General features: G+C 41.1%; 1 protein-coding gene across 1 annotated transcript; it reads left to right on the top strand.

Moving 5' to 3' along the window:
• The first annotated feature begins 145 nt into the window (after window positions 1-145).
• Window positions 146-20,339, top strand: LOC129810851 (ras-related protein Rab-11B-like). Its single transcript, XM_055861792.1, has 5 exons — window positions 146-284; window positions 18,265-18,460; window positions 18,635-18,828; window positions 18,929-19,009; window positions 19,142-20,339. The coding sequence occupies exons 1-5, from the start codon at window positions 245-247 to the stop codon at window positions 19,282-19,284; spliced, it is 654 nt and encodes a 217-aa protein (XP_055717767.1). The 5' UTR covers window positions 146-244; the 3' UTR covers window positions 19,285-20,339.
• The last annotated feature ends 1,086 nt before the right edge of the window (window positions 20,340-21,425 follow it).

Below are 21,425 nucleotides of genomic sequence, written 5' to 3'. Positions count from 1 at the left end.
GATTTGCAGAGTTTTTTTTCTCGATCTGATCACGCCCCTACCTATGGCCATTGGTCAATATTACATGGTGAAGGGTATTATTTGCCAATGTATCTATCAATTAACAGAGATGTACCTCTAATTGGTCAAAGCAGTTGTCCCTCAGCTCACGTGCGAATTCCTTCCCGAGACTGTTTTACTGCATTTAGGAGTCCGGAGAATTTCTTTGGCAGTCTAATATTTTCATAAAGTGGGAATCGTCAAAATGGGAACCCGAGACGACGAATACGACTATTTATTCAAAGGTAAGACGCGCTCCAGAAGTTTAGTAGTTAGGGGACCATTTACTTGTTTTCTCAGTAGTTGAAGTTCAAAGCAGATGATGACGTCTCCACTGCCTTAACTTACTGTTCAGCTAGCTAACGTTAGCCAAACTAGCTTGCTAACCTGTTAGCAAGCTAGCTAACAAGCGGTTATCTGTGGCCTAATAAGCGTCTCATCAGAATTTTTAGTTTGTTAGCTAATGTAAGCTACATATAGACAATGTGGAGAAAAATAGCTACTAGTTATAAACGTTTATAAGATTTAGCTAGTTCTCCTTTATTCTACTGGAGTGGATAGCAAAAAGCTAACGTTAACTAGCAAACTATGTATGTAACGTTAGTTTGCTAATGTATGACAATCAGCTGGTATGAGCACAGTTATAAATATTTGGTGTTATGTTAGCCAAAGCCACTTGCGATGTACTAGGCTAGCCATAACAGACTGCAGTATATTGGTAACTACGATGTTAGTATAGCTTGGTCACCACTTGTCTGAAATATAAAGAACCATTATGACTGAAAACGTCTGTATCCAATATATGAAATGTTTTCTCTCACAAATAACTTTGCCCAAGGGGAGTGAACATTATTTATAATAAGGGTGACATGAATAAAATAGGACCTTTTGTAAATTAAAATTAATTTGCTTACCTAAACAAGTGACCATCCCCTATACCCAAAATAATAATTTTTTAAAAAGTGGATACCAGAGAACATGTTTACCCCTCACTTCTTGGACAGACCAGAGCCTTAGATATGCAGTTTTAGCAACTGTTCCATCATCCGGTAAGCATCACATGGCAACGCAGGAATTTTGATCGTGCACAGGGCTGTGGACCAGGTTGTGGGTGGAAATATGTATTTTACAGTAAAAACATTGCATGAATCTATCATTGTATTTGCAGGTCAGAGAAAAAATAGTCTTTCTATAAACATTTCATGCGGTTCTACGTCATTTTACATATTAGCAGAATATTTTTATTATTAACTGTGTGGTTCGAGCCCTGAATGCTGATCAAATCAATGTTTATTTGTCACGTGCGCCGAATACAACAGGTGTAGTAGACATTACAGCAAAACGCTTACTTACAGGCTCTAACCAATAGTGCAAAAAAGGTATTAGGTGAACAATAGGTAAGTAAAGAAATAAAACAACAGTAAAAGTTAAGTGAAAAAAACAGTAGGGAGGCTGTAACAGTAGCGAGGGTACATACAGGCACTGGTTAGACAGGCTGATTGAGGTAGTATGTACATATGGTTAAAATGACTATGCATGTATGATAAACAGAGAGTAGCAGGAATCTTATGGCTTGGGGGTAAAAACTGTTGAAGCCTTTTTGTCTTAGACTTGGCACTCCGGTACCGCATGCCATGCAGTAGTAGAGAGAACAGTCTATGGCTGGGGTCTTTGACAATTTTTAGGGCCTTCCTCTGACACCGCCTGGTGTAGAGGCCCTGGATGGCAGGCAGCTTAGCCCCAGTGATGTACTGGGCCGTACGCACTACCCTCTGTAGTGCCTTGCGGTCGGAGGCGGAGCAATTGCCGTACCAGGCAGTAATGCAACCAGTCAGGATGCTCTCGATGTTGCAGCTGTAGAACCTTTTGAGGAGCTGAGGACCTGTGCCAAATCTTTTTAGTTTCCTGAGGCGGAATAGGCTTTGTTGTGCCCTCTTCACGACTGTCTTGGTATGTTTGGACCATTCTAGATTGTTGGTGATGTGGTCACCAAGGAACTTGAAACTCTCAACCTGCTCCACTACAACCCCATCCTCCTTTTCCTGTAGTCCACAATCATCTCCTTCTCCTCCATCTCCTGATTGGCTGACAGCCGTGGTATATCAGATCGTATACCACGGGTATGACAAAGCATTTATTTTTACGGCTCTAATTACATTGGTAACCAGTTTATAATAGCAGTAAGGCACCTTGGGGTTTGTGATATATGGCCAATAAACCAAGGCTAAGGGCTGTGTCCAGGAACTCCCGTGTTGCATCGTGGATAAGAACAGCCCTTAGCCATGGTATATTGGCCATATACCACACCCCTTCGGGCCTTATTGCTTAAATAGTGCACAAATTACAGAAATTACAGGCTAAGAATGGACAGAGAGGCCTATTAGTTAATCTTATCATATTTCTCCAATGCCAAATCTGTGTTTTGTTAGCAACGAAACTGTCCCTGTTTGCCATTAATTACATCTGAGAAATCATTAGGAATCTGAGCATGGTACTTTCAAAAGTTAGGTCCACCTTTCCACCCCAGACAATAGGTCTACCGACTCAGAAAAATGTAAACTTTAACTGCTGGCTACTGTTCTTCCGTGGCTTAACCCAACGAGAGAATCGAATCAAATTTATTTATATAGCCCTTCGTACATCAGCTAATATCTCGAAGTGCTGTACAGAAACCCAGCCTAAAACCCCAAACAGCAAGCAATGCAGGTGTAGAAGCACGGTGGCTAGGATAAACTCCCTAGAAAGGCCAAAACCTAGGAAGAAACCTAGAGAGGAACCAGGCTATGAGGGGTGGCCAGTCCTCTTCTGGCTGTGCTGGGTGGAGATTATAACAGAACATGGCCAAGATGTTCAAATGTTCATAAATGACCAGCATGGTCAAATAATAATAATCACAGTAGTTATCGGGGGTGTAGCAAGTCAGCACCTCAGGAGTAAATGTCAGTTGGCTTTTCATAGCCGATCATTAAGAGTATCTCTACCGCTCCTGCTGTCTCTAGAGAGTTGAAAACAGCAGGCCTGGGACAGGTAGCACGTCCGGTGGACTGGTCAGGGTTCCATTGCCGCAGGCAGAACAGTTGAAACTGGAAAAGCAGCAAGGCCAGGTGGACTGGGGACAGCAAGGAGTCATCATGCCCGGTAGTCCTGACACATGGCCCTAGGGCTCAGGTCCTCCGAGAGAGAGAAAGAAAGAGAGAAGGAGAGAATTAGAGAGAGCATACTTAAATTCACACAGGACACCGGATAAGACAGAAGTACTCCAGATATAACAAACTGACCCTAGCCCCCCGACACATAAACTACTGCAGCATAAATACTGGAGGCTGAGACAGGAGGGATCAGGAGACACTGTGGCCCCATCCGATGATACCCCCGGACAGGGCCAAACAGGAAGGATATAACCCCACCCACTTTGCCAAAGCACAGCCCCCGCACCACTAGAGGGATATCTTCAACCACCAACTTACAATCCTGAGACAAGGCCGAGTATAGCCCACAAAGATCTCCGCCACGGCACAAACCAAGGGGAAGGTCACAAGTGTTTCCCTAAAAGCTGTATGGGTTTAAGAATCTACTATTGTACAGAAAGTGAATAGCTTAATCAGTTGATAGTGACATAATTAGATTACTTCCAAGCAAAGTCTCTTTTTTTTTGTCTCCTCGGCTATAGAAGGTTGTAGCTCAGCCTCAATGTCAAAGAAATGACACAAGGATATTCCCATATACATTGGAGTCGCATCTTTCCCTGTATTTTACAGCTTGTTTCTAGCATAAAGCATCGGGGACCAAAGTGCTCTAATAGATCACTTTATATACAGGGCATTCGGAAAGTATTCAGACTTGACATTTTGTTACGTTACAGCAGGTTTTTAAAATTTTTATTCTGTGTTTTCCTGGGACCCAAGCTTATGAAAACATGCAACTATTTGTAAATACTGGTACATTTCATTGCCCTTATGCCTAAAACAAATGCAGTATTGACAAATAACAATGAAATGAAATACCCATATAAATAGCTATTCATGTTTATTTTCCCCCAATAAAAACACTCTCATATATCTGTCTAGGTTGGAACTGTTGCAGTTAAAATACAATAAATAATTTTCATTCTGACCCAGAATAAACTGACTGATCACATCTCACAGATGTATAACAGAACACACACAGGCTCAGTTTTTGATAGTGCAATCCAAAGTAATTGTACATATGAAAAATTCAGGCCAACTGTACATCTTGCTGTAGAAATGTGATCCAAACCGGATCAGAACATCTACTGCTTTCTCAGTCAGACAAGAGAACGCTTCCTGCTGTAGATGAGCAACCCAGAACTATGAGTGTTTGCCTCAAAAAGCATCTGGCTTCAAATCAAAATGTATTGGTCACATACACATGTTTAGCAGATGTTATTGCGGGTGTAGCGAAATACCTGTTTCTAGCTCCAACAGTGCAGTAATATCTAACAGTTTCACAACATATACCCAATAAACAAAAAATCTAAGTAAAGGAATGGCATTATGAATATATGGACAAGCAATGAGCGGCAAAGACTTAAGATACAGTAGAATGGAATACGGTATATACATGAGATGAGTAATGCAAAATATGTAAACATTATTAAAGTGACTAGTGTTCCGGTTTATTTAAGTGGCCAATGATTTCAAGTCTATGTATATAGGCAGCAGCCTCTATGTGCTAGTGATGGCTATTTAACAGTCGGATGGCCTTGAGATAAAAGCTGTTTTTCAGTCTCTCGGTCCCAGCATGGATGCACCTGTACTGACCTCGCCTTCTGGCTGATAGCGGGGTGAACAGGCAGTGGCTCGGATGGTTATTGTCCTTGATAATCTTTTTTGCCTGTGACATCGGGTGATGTAGGTGTCCTGGAGGGCAGGTAGTTTGCCCCCGGTGATGCGTTGGGCAGACCGCACTACACTCTGGAGAGCCCTGCGGTTGCGGGCGGTGCAGTTGCTGTACCAGGCAGTGATACAGCCCGACAGGATGCTCTCAATTGTGCATCCTGTAAAAGTTTGAGGGTTTTAGTTATTTTCTTTTCTTCAGCCTCCTGAGGTTGAAGAGGCGGTGTTGTGCCTTCTTCACCACACTGTCTGTGTGGGTGGACCGTTTCAGTGATGTGTATGCCGAGGAACTTGAAGCTTTCCACCTTCTCCACTGCGGTCCCGTCGATGTGGATAGGGGGGTGCACCCTCTGCTGTTTCCTGAAGTCCACCATCATCTCTTTTGTTTTGTTGACATTGGGTGAGAGGTTATTTTCCTCCTCCCTGTAGGCTGTCTCATTGTTGGTAATCAAGCCTACTGCTGTTGTGTCGTCTGCGAACTTGATGATTGAGTTGGAGGCGTGTGTGGCCACACAGTCATGGGTGAACAGGGAGTACAGGAGAGGGCTGAGCACACACCCTTGTGGGGCCCCAGTGTTGAGGATCAGCGAAGTGCAGGTGTTGTTTCCTACCTTCACCACCTGGAGGCGGCCCATCAGGAAGTCCAGGACCCAGTTACACAGGGCGGGGTTCAGACCGGGCAATGCCTAGAGCTTAATGATGAACTTGGAGGGTACTATGGCGTTGCATGCTGAGCTATAATCAATGAACAGCATTCTTACAATCACTTTATTCAAGTTCAGAATAAAAATTATTCATTGTACAGTTGAAGTCGGAAGTTTACATACACCTTAGCAGAATACATTTAAACTTAGTTTTTCACATTCCTGACATTTTAATCCTAGTAAAAATTCACTGTCTTAGGTCAGTTAGGATCACCACTTTATTTTAAGAATGTGAAGTGTCATAATAGTAGAGAATGATTTATTTACGCTTTTATTTCTTTCATCACATTCCTAGTGGGTCAGAAGTTTACATATACTCAATTAGTATTTGGTAGCATTGCCTTTAAATTGTTTAACTTGGGTCAAACGTTTTGGGTAGCCTTCCACAAGCTTCCCACAATAAGTTGGGTGAACTTTGGCCCATTCCTCCTGACAGAGCTGGTGTAACTGAGTCAGGTTTGTAGGCCTCCTTGATCACACGCCTTTTCAGTTCTACCCACACATTTTATGTAGGATTGAGGTCAGGGCTTTGTGGTGGCCACTCCAATACCTTCACTTTGTTGTCCTTAAGCCATTTTGCCACAACTTTGGAAGTATGCTTGGTCATTGTCCATTTGGAAGACCCATTTGTGACCAAGCTTTAATTTCCTGACTGACGTCTTTAGATGTTGCTTCAATATATCAACATAATTTTCCATCTTCATGATGCCATCAATTTTGTGAAGTGCACCAGTCCCTCCTAACATTATTACGGCCAAACAGTTCTATTTTTGTTTCATCAGACCAAAGGATAATTCTCCAAAAGTACGATATTTGTCCCAATGTGCAGTTGCAAACCATAGTCTGGCTTTTTTATGGAGGTTTTGGAGCAGTGGCTTCTTCCTTGCGGCGCGGCCTTTCAGGTTCTGTTAATATAGGACTTGTTTTACTGTGGATATAGATAATTTTGTACCTGTTTCCTCCAGCAACTTCACAAGGTTCTTTGCTGTTGTTCTGGGATTGATTTGCACATTTCGACACCAAAGAACGTTCATCTCTAGGAGACAGAACGCGTCTCCTTCCTGAGCGCTATGACGGCTGCGTGATCTCATGGTGTTTATACTTGCGTACTATTGTTTGTACAGATGAACGTGGCACCTTCAGGCATTTGAAAATGCTCCCAAGGATGAACCAGACTTGTGGAGGTCTACAATTTGTTTTCTGAGATCTTGGCTGATTTCTTTTGATTTTCCTATGATGTCAAGCAAAGATTTAAAAATGAGTTTTAATGACTCCAACCTAAGTGTATGTAAACTTCTGACTTCAACTGTATATTAACAGCAACAGTTCCAACCTAGACTTGTTTTCAACAATTTCTACAGTAAGATGTACAGTAGGCCTGATCATTGTTCATATGTACTGTTACTTAGTAGCTAGCTAGCTTGCTTTGGTTAACGCTAGCTATTAGCTGTGTACAAGGGGATTGTTTGAAAGAGAAACTCGCATCAACTACTATGAGACAGTACTCCTTTATTTAAGCTTATCATCATCACCTGTTACAAAGTGACAACAATGCCTTGCTTGCTCACTTACTCTTCCACTGTCAGAGCACTGTTTGAGGCATTCTGCCCTGATCTGTTATAACTCCTTGGGTTTACCGTCATGTTGTGAATGTTTGGTCAGGATGTTTTTATTTTGTTCATTTTGAGACCCATTACTAAGCACTTCCCGCACAAAACGAGTGTGCGCTTCTCGTTATTTCTCAAAGTTTGTATTAAACCAAGAGAGAAACTCATCGCTGTATTTGCGTTTCATGACAATTGAACTTAGTCAGAAATCAAATTTTATTTGTCACACATACACATGGTTAGCAGATGTTAATGCGAGTGTAGTGAAATGCTTGTGCTTCTACTTCCGACAATGCAGTAATAACCAACGAGTAATCTAACCTAACAGTTCCACAACTACTACCTTATACACACAAGTGTAAAGGGATAAAGAATATGTACATAAAGATATATGAATGAGTGATGGTACAGAACAGCATAGGCAAGATGCAGTAGATGGTATCGAGTACAGTATATACTTATGACATGAGTAATGTAGGGTATGTAAACATAAAAGTGCATAGTTTAAAGTGGCTAGTGATACATGTATTACATAAAGATGGCAAGATGCAGTAGATGATATAGAGTACAGTATATACATATAGATTATATTAAGTGGCATTTTTTAAAGTGGCTAGTGATACATTTTTGATCAATTCCCATCAATTTCCATTATTAAAGTGAGCTGGAGTTGAGTCAGTATGTTGGCAGCAGCCACTCGATGTTAGTGGTGGCTGTTTAACAGTCTGATGGCCTTGAGATAGAAGCTGTTTTTCAGTCTCACGGTCCCTGCTTTGATGCACCTGTACTGACCTCACCTTCTGGATAATAGCGGGGTGAACAGGCAGTGGCTCGGGTGGTTGTTGTCCTTGATGATCTTTTTGGCCTTCCTGTGACATCGGGTGGTGTAGGTGTCCTGGAGGGCAGGTAGTTTGCCCCCGGTGATGCGTTGTGCAGACCTCACTACCCTCTGACAAGCCAAATTTCTACAGCCTCCTGAGATTGAAGAGGCGCTGCTGCGCCTTCTTCACAACGCTGTCTGTGTGGGTGGACCAATTCAGTTTGTCCGTGATGTGTACGCCGAGGAACTTAAAACTTACTACCCTCTCCACTACTGTCCCGTCGATGTGGATAAGGGGGTGCTCCCTCTGCCGGTTCCTGAAGTCCACAATCATCTCCTTTTGGTAAGTGTGGGGTTATTTTCCTGACACCACACTCCGAGGGCCCTCACCTCCTCCCTGTAGGCCGTCTCGTCGTTGTTGGTAATCAAGCCTACCACTGTAGTGTCGTCCGCAAACTTGATGATTGAGTTGGAGGCGTGCATGGCCACGCAGTCGTGGGTGAACAGGGAGTACAGGAGAGGGCTCAGAACGCACCCTTGTGGGGCCCCAGTGTTGAGGATCAGCTGGGTGGAGATGTTGTTACCTACCCTCACCACCTGGGGGCGGCCCGTCAGGAAGTCCAGTACCCAGTTGCACAGGGCGGGGTCGAGACCCAGGGTCTCGAGCTTGATTACGAGTTTGGAGGGTACTATGGTGTTAAATGCTGAGCTGTAGTCGATGATCAGCATTCTCACATAGGTATTCCTCTTGTCCAGATGGGTTAGGGCAGTGTGGTTGCGATTGCGTCGTCTGTGTACCTATTGGGGCGGTAAGCAAATTGGAGTGGGTCTAGTGTGTCAGGTAGGGTGGAGGTGATATGGTCCTTGACTAGTCTCTCAAAGCACTTCATGATGACGGAAGTGAGTGCTACGGGGCGGTAGTCGTTTAGCTCAGTTACCTTAGCTTTCTTGGGAACAGGAACAATGGTGGCCCTCTTGTGGCTAGCTTGAGTCCATTTGATGACAGCGGTGAGTGACGGCGAATGGGATTGACAAGTTAGTGGCTGAAAGTGCATCGACTGCTGCTGAATGACAGTGCCGCAGCGTGTGGGTCGCGGACTAATCTTCCAGAAAACGTCCGTAAAAGATCTGGTAAACCCCGAAGCACAATGGCATTTTCCACCCACTTGCGCAGCTGCCAAACTGAGCAGAGACACCCAGGGTTGCCATGTCTGCGGTTTTCCTGATATTGGGCTACTTGGAAAACTGTGTCGTGGGTGAAAAATGTATTGGTTGCGGGTTTTGGGTATACTTGCACCACGGCCGCCATGGGCTCCCGAGTGGCGAGGCGGTTTAAGGCACTGTATCTCAGTGCTAGAGGCATCACTACAGACCCTAGTTCTATTCCAGGTTGTATCAGAAAGGGCGGCGCACAATTGGCCCAGCGTCGTTAGGGTTTGGCCGGGGTAGGCCGTCATTGTAAATAAGAATTTGTTCATAACTGACTTGCCTAATTAAATAAATGGCATTTCTCTCTCATATTTATTTTTTGCTTATTATGTCATAGTTCACAATTGTTATTTTGATAAATCGAATTTTGCTTCTGTCTTGACAATTTAAGTCGATATTCTTAAAGGATCATACCCTTTTTTTCTTCCCAGTTTACCCCTAAAATTACATAGATTTGGCTAACTGCTTGTAGCTCAGGACCTGAAGCAGGGATATGCATATTCTTGATACCATTTGAAAGGGAACACTTTGAAGTTTGTGGAAATGTAGGAGAATATAACCCATTAGATCTGGTAAAAGTTGTGATGAATTTTATTTTTATTTTTTATGGATCCTCTTTCAAATGCAAGAGTAGTTTTAGATTTTGACCACCAGATGGCAGCAGTGTGTGCAAAGTTTCAGACTGATCCAGTGAAGAATAACATTACTGTACAATATCTTGTATTAAGTCTGCCAGGAGTTTGCCTATAGAACATATAAAAATGCTATGGTAATAAAAACATTTTTTTTTTTTTTTTTTTTACACACTCCCAGGAATGCCATACATGATGGATCATTAGCTTATACACTAACATTCACACAACTAGATGGCAGGGTGGGTGTGGAGCCAGAGTCAGCAGTGGTGTCAATCTGTAGACCCCAGTTCCTACATTAACATAAAAATGTATTTTATCAAACAAAACTATGCTACATTTATATCTCTGGGACTCTCAGGAGGACAAATCAGAGCAAGATTACTGAATGTAAGTACATTATTTACCTTCAGAGGTGAATATGTCAAACGAGTTGCCATGAAACGTTTTTTGTTGTTGTGCACTCTCCTCAAACAAAGCATGGTATTTTTTTTTCACTGTAATGGCTACTGTTAATTAGACACTGCCGTTAGATTAACAATAATTTAAGCTTTCTGCCCATATAAGCCATGTCTGTCCCAGAAAGTTGGCTGTTGTATACAACGTCATTCTAGTCACATTAGCGCACGTTAGCAACAATCATCCCGGTTTAGGGACACTTATCCCGTGTCGGCTAACTTGCTCGATAATGTTATCGAAAAATGGTTTATTGTATAAATGTGGCTAGTTTCAGGCCTTTTGGGCAGGTTTTGAGTTGTCATTGGTTAGAAATTTTAGCTTGACCTGGCAACCCTGGAGACCGCTGCTAAGCATAGAGCGCACTGAACCGAGAGTACAGTTGCACTTGACCAAATCAATTCCAGTAATTCATGAAATAATTATACATTTACTCTGGCACGTCGCGACCCATCATTAACAGGTCCCATACTTTAAGGCTGCGTTTAACCTATTTTTTTATCCATCTACAAACAATATCCCATAATGACAAAGCAAAAACTGGTTTTGAGATTTTTTTTTTGCTAATTTATTAAAAAATAAATACCATATTTACATAAGTATTCAGACCCTTTGCTATGAGACTCAAGTCCCCCTGTTGTAACTTCAATTGATTGAACATGATTTGGAAAGCTCTGAGACAGGATTGTGTTGAGGCACATATCTGGGGAAGGGTACCAAAAAAATGTCTGCAGCATTGAAGGTCCCCGAGAACACAGTGGCCTCCATCATTCTTAAAGCTTCTGGAAGTACAACCATCTCTGAAGCACTCCACCAATTAGGCCTTTTATGGTAGAGTGGCCAGACGGAAGCCACTCTTAAGCCACTCTTAAGTAAAAGGCACATGACAGACCACATGGACTTTGCCAAAAGGCACCTAAAGGACTCTCAGACCATGAGAAACAAGATTCTCAGGTCTGATGAAACCAAGATTGAACTCTTTGGCCTGGATGTCAACTGTTACGTCTGGATGAAACCTGGCACCATCCCTACCGTGAAGCATGGTGGTGGCAGCATCATGCTGTGGGGATGTTTTTCAGCGGCAGGGACTGGGAGACTAGTCAGGATCGAGGGAAAGATGAATGGAGCAAAGTACAGAGATCCTTGATGAAAACCTGCTCCAGAGCGCTCAGGACCTCCGACTGTGGCAAAGGATCACCTTCCAACAGGACAACAACCCTAAGCACACAGCCAAGACAACGCAGGAGTGGCTTCAGGACAAGTCTCTGAATGTCCTTGAGTGGCACAGCCAGAGCCTAGACTTGAATCCAATCGAACATCTCTGGAGAGACCTGAAAATAGCTGTACAGCTACGCTCCTTCTCCATCCTGACAGAACTTGAGAGGATCTACAGAGAAGAACGGGAGAAACTCCCCAAATACAGGTGTGCCAAGCTCTCATGATCATACCCAAGAAGACTCTCTAGGCTATAAGCGCTGCCAAAGGTGCTTCAACAAAGTATGGAGTAAAGGGTCTGAATACTTATGCAAATGTTTATTTTCAGTTTGTAGATTGAGGGGGGGAAACTATTTCATTTTTGAATAAGGCTGTATAAGAACTGATAAATACATCATGGGCTAGAAACATTTATTTTTAATAAAATTATTTATAGTAGCTATAGCAAGCTATCAAAGTTGACCTCCAATCCTCCGTATCTTCGCGCTCTCCTCAAACTGAACAGAACATAGGCCATAGACTAGTCCGCATGCAAGAGTGCATTTATTTTATTTTTTTACTAGATCTAATAAGAAAAATATTTTCGGAAGAAGCCTTTGCTTCTCCGGAACTGCCACTGTAGGCCTACACAGCACAGACAGTTAGGCTTCTCACAAGAAGCAAGAGCAGAGCAACCTGGGGCTCAGTGTTGGAATATCCTTGCAGTGTGTAATGCAGACTAGTTGTATTTACACCATCCCAGCAGCTATTTTAGAAATGCAACTTTGCTCTGTGCTTCTCCGAGCATGGACTTTGTACGTTATTACCTATTAGGGCTGTCCCCAACCAAAAGAAATCTGGGTCGACCGAGAGTCATCTATTCTTTCGACCAATCGATTGGTCAAATCGATTGGTGTATTTTTCCATATAGACACACCCTATGTTTTGAATAAAATCAACTATGTAGGCTACTGAGCTTCTCTGATGCTTTTAAGCACTGCAATTTTAAAAATGAAAATTACTGAAGAGGGAGCCAGAGACTAATATAGCCGAACCAGAAGTAAAAAAAATAAAATAATAATAATAAAAAAAAACAATTCTGCTGTCCTTTGCAGATTCTGCCTTTAAGCTCCTGAAGTTGCCAGTAATAGGCTACACCAGCGGTCGGCAACCTTTTCCATTTGGAGTGCCAAGTTATCGAAACAATTCTACGGCGTGCCAGTTATGATTTTCATATGCACATTTTCGTGGAACAGTTTAATTTCATTTTATAATATCTTCATATTTCAAAATCAATGTCATGTGGTTAATCAAAACTAGTTAAATGAAAATGATACCCATCTAAAAGTAACTTCTATTGCCATTGCCAATATATAAAAATAACCTACATAAAACCAACAAATAAAAAGATAGAAAATATCCTAAAAATAAATATTCTATGAATCACATTGACTATGCATTTCCTGTCTGCAAGGATTTTTGATTTTCTTTTTTAACTATTAACTTGGTCAGCCTGAAGCTGGTGCTAGCAAACTTGCAACATTATATAAAATATTCTGGGTCCTCAGTTTCCCAGGCCAGTGAGCTCTGTACAGACACAACTGTAAGCTATTTGCACAAGGGATAAGAAGTAACTATTTTATGTTTCCACCAGATCAGAGCATGACACCTTTTAGGCTACGTTGAGGATCTATTGTCATTCTCAATGGATGAAAAAACAGACTTTGTTTACTTGCTGTTTGAGGCGAAGAAAAAATTACGTTGAGAAGCTCCACAGTGATGGTGAGTTAAGACAATCAGAAATAATATCAGATCCCCAAATGGGCGCATTTAAAAACCTACATTTGCACCCAGGCCAGGTAGCCTAGACCTAGCTCTATGCGTAATCAAGTGCGTATCTTTACTCAAGATTGCCAATTTAATAAATTGACAACTCGTAAATGGAATTACGTTTTTTAATTTTTTTTTAATGTTTTTCTCACAAGCGTAGCCTAGGTTGTGCTCGCTGTCAACAACGTGTCCACTCCTACAATGACAACGGTAAGAGTAATAATAATATATTGAATACATTAACACAAATTACTGTAACCAGACAAACGTCGATTCGAAATTATGGGAATTAACGGTAAGGGTGGGTTGCACCAACATCGATTAACTCAAACTGTGTTAAATCAAGGTTAATCTATTTATCTTGTTGCACTAAAATTTTAAACCTAGTTTTAAATTAAATCCTTCCTCTTATCTAAGTTTAGTTTTCACTTTAAACCTAGATTAATTTTACGTGTGTTGCTCAATGAATAAATAAAAAAATATCTAAACTTAAATTGGAAATTAATTCTAAACTGCCACATGAGATGGTTTAACTGATAATGGCAGCATATCTACTGTGGAGAGACCAAAACGAGTTCCTCGGAGAATAATTAGAGACCGGTTAAATCCTATTGAGTTTTATGATAATTAACTCATTATTAGTAGGCTATTTATGTGCCCATTTTGTACAACAATTGAATTAGGGCTTATGATATGCCCAGCCTTGATAAGAATGATGATGTTATGCAACATGCTGTAAGGGGCCTGATAACGGTAACATTGTAGTGAAGTAGTATTAATGTTAGTTTTAGTGTGCATCGTTGTTTATGCATACTAAATATTGGTGGGTCAAGTTGTCCGTCGTCATCATAGGGGTTATGGAGAGGGGCAAACTGCTGGGGAATCTTTTCGCATATCTTCTGGATGACAGGATCAATTCCCTTTGACGGAGGCCGCCCTCTGGCTCCGGTCTGAAATAGCCCCCGCCTCTCCTCTGCCTCATTCTTTTTGGCTTTCGTATTTAATTTTTTTCCCTCCGCGTCGATCCATTATATTTGTCGCATAAAATGGCCCAGGTGTCGTCTTTTTGACAATCGTGTTGTCTGTCTTTTTATCCTCCAGTACATTACTAAATTCCTCCTCCAGCTCCGAGTTATTTTTATTTCTTTGACGTGCCAAGATCAAGTGGCTATCGGACAAATAATAAATGGTTAAATAACGTTAAGTAATGACAATAATATTGTATGCAAGCTAGCTTGGTTAATAAACTAGCCAGCTACAGTAGCTAACTAATTAGTTTTCTGTCTAGTACTGGCAAATAACGGATTTTATTTCAAGTCAGCCAACCCATGAGAACATTTCACGATGGAGTTGCAGTAGTTCTAACCTTGTTATTATTTTATCAAGGAACAGCGACTTTGTTGACTAGCTATTTCGTTTCAAATCACAAAATACCTCATATTGGTGTAATGTCACTAATCATAGTTTAAAACCGTTCATCATAGATTTACTGATCTAGATTCTAAATGAAGTGGTGCAACACATCTCTAATTATTAACCTAGATTTACACAACCTAGATTAGCTCTAATCCTAGATTAATTTAAACCATGTTGGTGCAACCCACCCTAAATGTACTACTGGTGATACTGGTGTGTCATCCGTGCGGCCTCCGCAATGGATTAGTCCACTCCGACAGGCATGAATCAGACAGGTGTCTCGTGTGCCATAATTTATTTATAAATATATTTGCCACTGCTTGACAAAAAAAATATTGGTTGCCCAAACAATCGATCAGTCGACTAAATGGGGTCATCCTTATTGACTATAGCCTTTTAAACTCAACTCTGGACCTCGAAGACAGTTCCACTGTATTTATTTTCATCGTTCCCCTCCAACCAGGGACTGATTTAGACCTGGTCTATGCTATTTTAATTATTAGGTAGAACAGAAAGCCAGCAGGCTTTGGACCTCGTAGGGTAAGAGTTGAATACCCCTGGCCTATAGGCTATGGATCATTTGATTGAGACCAAACTAAATAGCCTATAAGTGCACTTGATGTTTCGCACCCAGAGGAGAGTCAGAGATTAAGGGTGACATCGGGCATATGTATACACACACACAGTTGAAGTCGGAAGTATACATACACCTTAGCCAAATACATTTAAACTCAGTTTTTCACAATTCCTTACATTTAATCCTAGTAAAAATTCCCTGTTGTAGGTCAGTTAGGATCACCACTTTATTTTAAGAATGTGAAATGTCAGAATAATAGTAGAGAGAATGATTTATTTCAGCTTTTATTTCTTTCATCACATTCCCAGTGGGTCAGAAGTTTACATACACTCACTTAGTATTTGGTAGCATTGCCTTAAAATTGTTTAACTTGGGTCAAATGTTTCGGGTAGCCTTCCACAAGCTTCCTACAGTAAGTTGGGTGAATTTTAGCCCATTCCTCCTGACAGAGCTGGTGTAACGGAGTCAGGTTAGTAGGCCTCCTTGCTCGCACACGCTTTTTCAGTTCTGCCCACACATTTTCTATAAGATTGAGGTCAGGGCTTTGTGATGGCCACTCCAATACCTTGACTTTGTATGCTTGGGGTCATTGTCCATTTGGAAGACCCAATTTACGACCAAGCTTTAATTTCCTGACTGACGTCTTGAGATGTTGCTTCAATATATCCACATAATTTTCCATCCTCATGATGCCATCTATTTTGTGAAGTGCACCAGTCCCTCCTGCAGCAAAGCACCCCCACAACATGATGCTGCCACCCCCGTGCTTCACGGTTGCAAGCCTCCCCCTTTTTCCTCCAAACATAACGATGGTCATTATGGCCAAACAGTTCTATTTTTGTTTCATCAGACCAGAGGACATTGCTCCAAAAAGTACGATCTTTGTCCCCATGTGCAGTTGCAAACCGTAGTCCGGCTTTTTTATGGCGGTTTTGGAGCAGTGGCTTCTTCCTTGCTGAGCAGACTTTCAGGTTATGTCGATATAGGACTCGTTTTACTGTGGCTATAGATAATTTTGGCCTTGTTTCCTCCAGCATCTTCACAAGGTCCTTTGCTGTTGTTCTGGGATTGATTTGCACTTTTCGCACCAAAGTACGTTCATCTCTAGGAGACAACATGTTTCCTTCCTGAGCGGTATGAAGGCTGCGTGATCCCATGGTGTTTATACTTGCGTACTATTGTTTGCGTACTATTGTTATACTTGCGTACTATTGATGAACGTGGTACCTTCAGGCATTTGGAAATTGCTCCCAAGGATGAACCAGACTTGTGGAGGTCTAAAAAAAAAAATCTGAGGTCTTGGCTGATTTCTTTTGATTTTCCTATGATGTCAAGCAAAAAGGCACTGAGTTTGAAGGTAGGCCTTGAAATACATCCACAGGTACACCTCCAATTGACTCAAATGATTCAATTAGCCTATCGGAAGCTTCTAAAGCCATGACATAATTTTCTGGAATTTTACAAGCTGTTTAAAGGCACAGTCAACTTAGTGTATGTAAACTTCTGATACAGTGAATTAACTTAAATAATTTGTCTAAACAACAGTTGGAAAAACCAAACCAAAGTAGCTAATTGGACATAAATAACGGACATTATCAAACAAATCAAGCATTTATTGTAGACCTGGGAGTGCATTCTGATGAAGATCATCAAAGGTAAGGGAATATTTATCATGTAATTTCTGGTTTCTGTTGACTCAAACATGGCGGCTAATTTGACTATTGTTCTGAGCGCCGTCTCAGATTATTGCATGGTTTGCTTTTTCCGTAAAGTTTTTTTTAAATCTAACACAGCGGTTGCATTAAGGAAGGGTATATCTATATATCTATAATTCCATGTGTATATTATCATATACATTTATGATGAGTATTTCTGTTGAAACGATGTGGCTATGCAAAATCACTGGATGTTTTTGGAACTAGTGAATGTAACGCGCCAATGTAAACTCAGATTTTTTTATATAAATATGAACTTTATCAAACAAAACATACATGTATTGTGTAACATGAAGTCCTTCATCTGATAAAGATCATAAAAGGTTAGTGATTCATTTTATCTCTATTTGTGCTTTTTGTGACTCCAATCTTTGGCTGGAAAAATTACTGTGCTTATTGTGGTTTGGTGTGACCTAACATAATCGTTTGTGGTGCTTTCGCTGAAAAGCATATTTGAAATAGGACACTTTGGGATTAACAACAAGATGACCTTTTAAAATGGTATAAGACACATGTATGTCTGAGGAATTTTAATTATGATATTTCTGTTTTTTTGAATTTTGCGCCCTGCACTTTCACTGGTTATTGTCATATCGATCCCGTTACCGGGATTGCAGCCATAAGAAGTTAACGACCGTTCCACAGGTGCATGTTCATTAATTGTTTATGGTTCATTGAACAAGCATGGGAAACAGTGTTTTAAAGCATTTGCAATGAAGATCTGTGAAGTTATTTGGATTTTTATGAATTATCTTTGAAAGACCGGGTCCTGAAAAAGGGCCGTTTCTTTTTTTTGCTGAGTTCATATATAATCCTAATCAACTAATTCCAAAACATTGAGAAGTATTGGAATTTAATAAATAGCAAATTACATGATCCTCCCCTGGACTTGATTAAAAAACTAAACTTTCCCCTTGACTGAAATTGAAAAAGCATTACCCTCTCCCATTTTCCTCCCAGGTAATCATTCTTCGGTAAATTTCGACCCCTCTCTAAGTATCTGCACCAGGTCATCATGACTGTATCTATCATGATAGTGGTTGAATGACTAGCTACCAGGAAAAACATGCTCAGTAGATTTGGGCTTCCATTTAGTCATTGTTGAACAAATATAGCTCTGTACTAGTCATCTATCAACCCCAATTGTTTCCACTGACATAGAAGCCTGTCATTGCAGTTCCAATATAATTTTTTTTTTTTTTTTGCCAGTGGTGCTGATCGGCGACTCTGGTGTGGGGAAGAGTAACCTGCTGTCCCGTTTCACAAGGAATGAGTTCAACCTGGAGAGCAAAAGCACCATCGGTGTGGAATTCGCCACCCGCAGCATCCAGGTGGACGGCAAGATGATAAAGGCCCAGATCTGGGATACAGCTGGACAGGAGCGCTACAGAGCCATCACCTCAGCGTGAGTGGAGGAGGGAGCTCACTGCTCAATAATGTTAAGGATGCTCGTCTTGCTGTAACCTGCCCTTTATGGAACTAGCATATTTTGATAGTACTGAAACCATTGTTTGAAATCTTTCTCTATCTTAGTCTCACAACCTATGACCTCCTATCCTCCCCGCTCTGTCCCAATCAGGTACTACCGGGGGGCAGTGGGGGCTCTCCTAGTGTACGACATTGCCAAGCATCTAACCTATGAAAACGTGGAGCGCTGGCTGAAGGAGCTGAGGGATCATGCTGATAACAACATCGTCATCATGCTGGTGGGCAACAAGAGTGACCTGCGCCACCTCAGGGCAGTGCCCACAGACGAGGCTCGCGCCTTCGCAGGTAAACAACAAAAACACTGGAGTAGATGACAGCTCACTCCGGGGACAAAGAAGACACCCCTGTTTGTCTCAACTCAATCTTTTCTCTCTTTCTCCCTCAGAAAAGAATACGCTATCATTTATTGAGACCTCAGCTTTGGACTCCACTAATGTAGAAGAGGCATTCAAGAACATCCTCACAGGTAATGGGCAGGGGCCACTATACAAGGCTATTTACATTAGTTAGTTTCAAGTCAAATGGTTTGATTTCTTACACATGAATGGAATGGCATATTTAATAATGAGTAACTGATTTATTTGTATTTTCTCCACAGAAATCCACCGAATCGTATCACAGAAGCAGATAGCTGACAGATCAGCACATGACGAGTCTCCAGGCAACAATGTAGTGGACATCAGTGTCCCCCCCACCACCGATGGGCAGAAAAACAAACTACCGTGCTGCCAAAGCCTGTGACCCACAATACCACCTTCCTACCCCCACCCCTCATTCATCTTTCTTTTGTCCTGGTTGTTGAACTGCTGCGGTCTCTATTCCTCCATGTGTTTTAGAAATCTCCTAGAAAATCAGACTTTCTAGATAAGTCCTTTCTCCCTTTTTTGTCTGTATGCTATCCTCTTCTAACCTCAAAGCTCATGTCTTTTACCAAGTGATAGACAAAAATCCTATTTTGAATTCAGGTTCTGATCGTGTGACCCAATCCTGTAGAAGGAATGGTGAGAGATCAGTTTGTCCTGTGCTTCTGGTTGCCTTGCTGCTGTCCTCAGTCCTGAGTGTGGCATGAAAGGAGCAAGAACAGAGACCCGGGGTAGTGACTGACTTGGGCTGATATTAAGTGGGGGGTTTTGTTACGCCTATGGTTCAAAGAGATGCCAAAGTGTGGCTGTGATCATTTTCAATCTAAAATAATCTCATCTAAACAGTAAACTTGCAGAGAGAAACTTTTGTCAAAATTTGACTTTTTCCAATTGTATCAAGGACTTTGTTTCACTATTGTTAGATGCATCAACTGTGTTCGCTCTGTAATTAGATCATACTATGAATTGATCCAGTAGTCCGACTACAGTTGAAAGCAAACGTAAATATGCATCTTGTGTCCTGCCAATCATTTCAATGGAACTCGCCATGTAAAACCAACAACTAATTCTGAAGAACTAACATCTTTTAAATGACAACACTTAGCCTGCTTGTTTTGAGGAGGAGGGGGGCTGATATACAATAACACTCAATATCTAGGGTGGAGGATGTTTTCATTGCTTCACTCTACTCAAACCATTAAGCCTCTAAAATGTAGTTGACAGTGGAATTTTTAAGAAAGGAAGGCTGCTTTTGTATGGTTGGCTATAATGCCTTATGTCTCTCCTTTCTAGTAGAATTGCCTGTATGTAATTTTCTGTCACATGTCCAACTTTTAAATCAATAAACACGTGTTAATTTGCCTTTTCATCAGGGAGCATTGAAATGGAAATAAACCAAATGAATGTCACTTGTTGACAGACATTTTCTTTGAACATCAAGTTTTCCTCTCAAGTCTTATAATGCTGAAACATATACTGCAGGACTTCTAGTGGTGTAGTTAGTTATAACGTTGAATGTGTGATACAGAAATACATGTTCACATAACTGCTATCAGTAGGACCAATATCTCAATTGCAACTTTAAATTTTAGACTTATTTACACATTTTGAAGAATTGAATGTAGAAAAAAAATTGTGCACTGAAATGTTATGGTAGACTTAGTTGAATAAGTTCCAACATGTAACTTCAAAATACTGTACATGCTCACCAGAAGTGTGTCCATTAGATATGAAGTGAATTGCAACTACTTTGATATATTGTCAGAATTGTTCTCTTACCTTATGCCTGATTTCCTTTAAGTCATTAATTTCAGTCATTATGAATAGTTGATTTTATTTTAGAAAAAAAGTCTTAAGAAAATAAGGGTATTTATTTTAAGTGCAATCCACTATGTAAATATAAATCGCTTAATTTGTGAACGATTAAACGTGGATAAATACATTGACAAACAAAATGTGCTTGCTTCTGGTGTTAATTTACATTATACAAAATAAAGGTGCTATAGAGGACTAATCTGTTTAATTTCACATTCAAATGGGTGAAATATTGAATTTCTATCAGGTTTCTATGTTTAAAATGTTTATATCCTATCAATCGGGCGCAGAATGCCAGCCAATTTACAAAAAAAGAACGTGGACATCCAGTTGTCGAGAAAGATGACTAGCTATGCTGATCGGAAACGCCGTCCGTATGTGGAGGAGGCTACTGTCAAAGACCATACAGTATGAAGATCACTGACCAATAATGAAGTGAGGCTTAAACTGCTTCTCCAATAGAAATCCCGGATCACACTTGAGGGCGATGTCATGGCGACTTTGGCTAGCTGAGCGCATGCGCAGATACACGTCTTCGGGTCTGACCGTTGTCTCGCGCCGAACTGCGCGTGTGCATGCCGTCGAATCAAAGGCACTCCTTCAATATAAAGTTGTGTTTGACGAAAATGAAAACGTGTAACTTTGTCACTTTCACGAGATTGGAGTAATAACATGTTCAACAACTTTTAAGAAATTGGCTCGAAT

Source organism: Salvelinus fontinalis, chromosome 14 (assembly GCF_029448725.1).
Source record: "Salvelinus fontinalis isolate EN_2023a chromosome 14, ASM2944872v1, whole genome shotgun sequence".
Classification (NCBI taxonomy): domain Eukaryota; kingdom Metazoa; phylum Chordata; class Actinopteri; order Salmoniformes; family Salmonidae; genus Salvelinus; species Salvelinus fontinalis.
The sequence above is the reverse complement of the archived record's forward strand: the minus strand, read 5'-3'. Positions and strand labels throughout refer to the sequence as shown.

Bases quoted from the DNA above. Each gene is read 5' to 3' on its own strand.
- LOC129810851 (XM_055861792.1), top strand. From the start codon at position 245: ATGGGAACCCGAGACGACGAATACGACTATTTATTCAAAG. The intron at 285-18,264 runs GTAAGACGCGCT...TTTTTTTGCCAG, and splicing joins ATACGACTATTTATTCAAAG to TGGTGCTGATCGGCGACTCT. The intron at 18,829-18,928 runs GTAAACAACAAA...TTTCTCCCTCAG, and splicing joins CGAGGCTCGCGCCTTCGCAG to AAAAGAATACGCTATCATTT.